The sequence below is a fragment of the Sinocyclocheilus anshuiensis genome, unplaced genomic scaffold (assembly GCF_001515605.1).
Source record: "Sinocyclocheilus anshuiensis isolate Anshui unplaced genomic scaffold, SAMN03320099.WGS_v1.1 scaffold249, whole genome shotgun sequence".
NCBI classification, from domain to species: domain Eukaryota; kingdom Metazoa; phylum Chordata; class Actinopteri; order Cypriniformes; family Cyprinidae; genus Sinocyclocheilus; species Sinocyclocheilus anshuiensis.
In genome coordinates, this window is record NW_015540871.1 from 977015 (window position 1) to 980775 (window position 3761).

At 39.8% G+C, this 3761-nt stretch overlaps 1 protein-coding gene across 1 annotated transcript in view; it reads right to left on the reverse strand.

Annotated features, from left to right (window-relative positions):
• Nucleotides 1-2980, reverse strand: part of LOC107688101 (polycomb protein suz12-A) — a 10108-nt gene extending 7128 nt beyond the window's left edge. The window contains exons 1-6 of the mRNA XM_016485666.1: nucleotides 2356-2980; nucleotides 1682-1728; nucleotides 1491-1555; nucleotides 1205-1273; nucleotides 1037-1086; nucleotides 843-928 (exon numbers count right to left, since the gene is read on the reverse strand). Coding sequence (XP_016341152.1) covers nucleotides 843-928; nucleotides 1037-1086; nucleotides 1205-1273; nucleotides 1491-1555; nucleotides 1682-1728; nucleotides 2356-2527 — 489 coding nt within the window. The 5' untranslated portion in view covers nucleotides 2528-2980. The remainder of the gene's footprint in view (nucleotides 1-842; nucleotides 929-1036; nucleotides 1087-1204; nucleotides 1274-1490; nucleotides 1556-1681; nucleotides 1729-2355) is intronic.
• Between the last annotated feature and the right edge of the window lie 781 nt (nucleotides 2981-3761).

Here is a 3761-nt window from a genome sequence, read left to right on the forward strand (position 1 = left end):
CTTGTTGTTTGTCATTTCTCCGATCATAAATGCAGACATGGTTTTATGTTTACGCGGCGCGATGCAATGCAACGCAACGTGTAAAAAGACAGTATAAGTCATTATAATCAGTAATTATGTCCCCACTGGATGCAACAAATGCCTCATTTGTAATGGGTTTTATTGACTTGGTCTTGTCCTGCTGGAGATGGCATCACAGTATGTTAAGGGGCGTAACATTTCCGTCACACGCTTGAGGCATTCGGCCAATCATAATGCACTGGATAGCTGGCCAATCAGAGCACACCTCGCTTTTTTAGAACAATGAGCTTTGTAAAAATCAACGCGTTTCAGAAAGTCGGGGCATAGAGGAGAAACAATAATGTACATTATATGGAAAATAATGTGTTTTTTTAACCTTAAACCGCATAAACACATTGCATTACACCAAATACACAAAATAATGTTATTTTTAGCAACGTCATATGACCCCTTTAAAAATATCAGTTTGTGTTCTACTGAAGAAACAAAGTCACCTACATCTTGGATGCCCTGGGGGTAAGCAGATAAACATCAAATTTTCATTTTTGGGTGAACCATCCCTTTAAGTCCAATAAAATGCTCTTAACACACATGTCAACACAAGACACAAAACTGTGCTTGTCAAGCGAGTTTTTAGTTGTGCTAGATAGCAAGCATAATTACCAATTAAAAATTAACCTACAATACGGAGAGATATAGCCACATATACTGTATCAAGACAAGGACAAGGTTTTTTTGATCGAGAAAACTTGTTTTGTGGGGGGAAAAAAGTCAACGTAAGATATTTTCTCTGACTTTTTATGACAAGGACAAAGTTTTACCTTTCTCTTCTTGTGGCAGACCTTGACAAGCAGCATTTCCACAGACACTGAGTTTTCTTCATTCTCTGAGTTCTGCAATGGCTTCTCTGATACATTGGACAACAAATCAGAATCACAAAGCGATCAGATTATATTATTTGCACACGCTGATAAAAGTGTACATAAACCTAATGTTAGCCCTAATGTTAGCTTACCAGTTTTATGAAAGAATCCAGTAAAAGTGAGCTGCAGGTTTGACGCCATGCTGCAAGACAAAACTGGAGATAAAACTTCTGCATGCATTTGACCCATTCAGTCAAATCAATCAATTTCATGTTCGGAAAAACAGTGAGCGAAATAAATCTGGATCAAGAACATCTTACTTGTGAGAATCCTGATCCACTTTCGACTTCTCTACTTTGAATAGCAGGTCATTCACACCAAAGTATTTTCTGAAAGAACAGATGCCAACAAATGTTCTGTAAATAGTTGAGATGTGAAACCCTCATTCAACTTATCTAACTACAACTGAAGTACAGTACATCAGTCAGTTGCAGTGCATTTGTCAGCATACAAATTTACTCACTATGAGGCCTGCACAAGGAAATGAAGATGTGGCTTTTAGACAAACAAAGAGATTAAGACATTAGGTGCATGTAATGGTTTTACCTTTTTGAATTTGTTCTTGAATTTCTGTGTGACATATATGTAAGAGATCTGTGCAGGAAGATTGGCTGAAAGAACAGAAAGAAATTAAAGATACAACCAGTCAAGTCTATTGTTATGGCAGCCATGTACAGGGTTAGTTCACGTCTAAATGAGAACGGCATGTCATTTCATCATGATCATGGTCTACTTACTGCTATGAGATTCCTTGTGCGAAGAAATCGATATATTTGAGTTGGTTCTGTGAACAGAAATGCAGTAGTATCATGCACACCGATGTTGCCAGAATGCGACTCACCATGAAAATAACCAAAGAAACTACAATTTTAGATACATGTCGAACCAGTATCTATAAAATTAACCCTATTTTTTGGTACAATGACACTCTTACACGTGAATCAAGGTGGCAGTTTGGCATGTACACTACTTGTCTTAGCTGGTGTAGAGAAACTGCAGCGAGGTCTTCAAGAGGTTTGTGCTGTTCACGACTGTTGTCCATTGCTCTTCTATGAAGTCCCCAATTTCATATTAAAATAATAAAATACATAAAAGCACCGCAAAGCACGTGTCACCTCTTGATGCACGTGTCTAATTTTCATATAGGATGTGGCCTAAACAATTAATACGTGTCTAAATCCCTCTATTGTGAAAAAACACGACATAAGACTTTTAACGTGAATTATCCGGCTTATTTAAGCATTCGGTGAATTACTGCACACAGTTTCCCAGGTAGTATTGTTGTTTAGCCCTCAAGCTAAGAGTATGGGTCGTAAAGCAATCGGATACTGGTAAGTGTGCTCGAAAAGCAGCAATTTGTTGTACATACAAAGAGACTATGGGGGAAAAGTTGGATTCGCGAGCAACTTACTCTCGAAGGCTTGCAGGAAGAGTTCGTGGTCGGCTTGGACCTGCTCCATCTTGGGTCGCTTGACTGAAGTCATCACAACACCGGACGATACGTGAGCTCCTCCATTAGCCACTTTACTCGTGCTGTTGGCGTAAAAACCATTTCCACCAGATCCGTGCTTTTGTGGAGCCATTCTAATATAGCGTTCGCGGTCGAATGAGACGTTTGAGACGGAGATCCAGTGGATTCAGCCGAGTCCTGGGCCCAAACAAAGGGAGAGCAGCCGAGACCGGTTCGCCCCCTCAACAAAGTAACAGTTAACATAAACGAGCCGGCAGTTCAGTTTGTTTTACAGACCGGATGGAATTCGCAACAACGTCTCATCCGCGTGTAGAATCGAGCGCGTCGCGAACTCTTATCGGATCAGGTGTAATTTGGATTCCACGCGATTCTGAGCGCTGACTACAACACAAAAACCCACCGCGGCAGAAAGTATGTTTACTGATGAGCGGTCCGCTATTGTGTCGTTACGAGAATACCGCCGCTGTTTACTTATTAAGACTAACGTAAACCCAGAAGATTTTCGTCCTATAAGAAACAGCCTGAAGTCGAAAGTGCTGTGAATATTACCCGCTAGTGTTGGGTCGTTCTTGAACGATTCGTTCGTTTTGAACGGTCAAGTTTGGTAGAGAGTGTGCTGACTGCTCGCGCAGCCTTCCGTTTCGCTTATTATTATTTTTGCGGGAAATTGGTTTTTTTTTTTTTTTTTTTAATAAAGACTGTAGCCAGGAAAAGCTTTGGGTATGTGAAATAAAATGCCGAGCCCCTAGCTGTACTAAATATTTATCTGTAGACATACCATATAAGTTGTTTTTGAAAATGTTATCGGACGTTTTGTTTTGGTTTTTTTTGGTCATTTTTCTTTAATTAAACAACAGAAAAATCGTAGCCTATACTTTGTTTAGGGCCTCTCGTTATATTTATTTAAGTTGACTTTAATAAACACCAATTCCTGATAATTCGTGAGTGACTGAATTAAACAAGTGTAGCGATTGCTATACATTGCTTTAGAAAACGACTTTGAAACACCCTGCTTCTCAATACAGTTCATGATTTTACTTTTTAAAGCGAGGTGTGCTCTGATTGGCCAGCTATCCAGTGCGTTGTGATTGGCCGAATACCTCAAGCGTGTGACGGAAATGTTACGCCCCTCACCATACTGTTGATGACGTGTCCCGGCCGGAGCGATGAGACAAAAACATTCAAACCCATTATAAATGAGGCATTTGTTGCATCCAGTGGGGACATAATTACTGATTATTTATATAAACACTTATACTGTGTTTTTACGCGTTTTGTTGCGTATCGCGCCGCGTAAACATAAAACACTGTCTGCATTTGTGATCAGAGAAATGACAAACAACAAG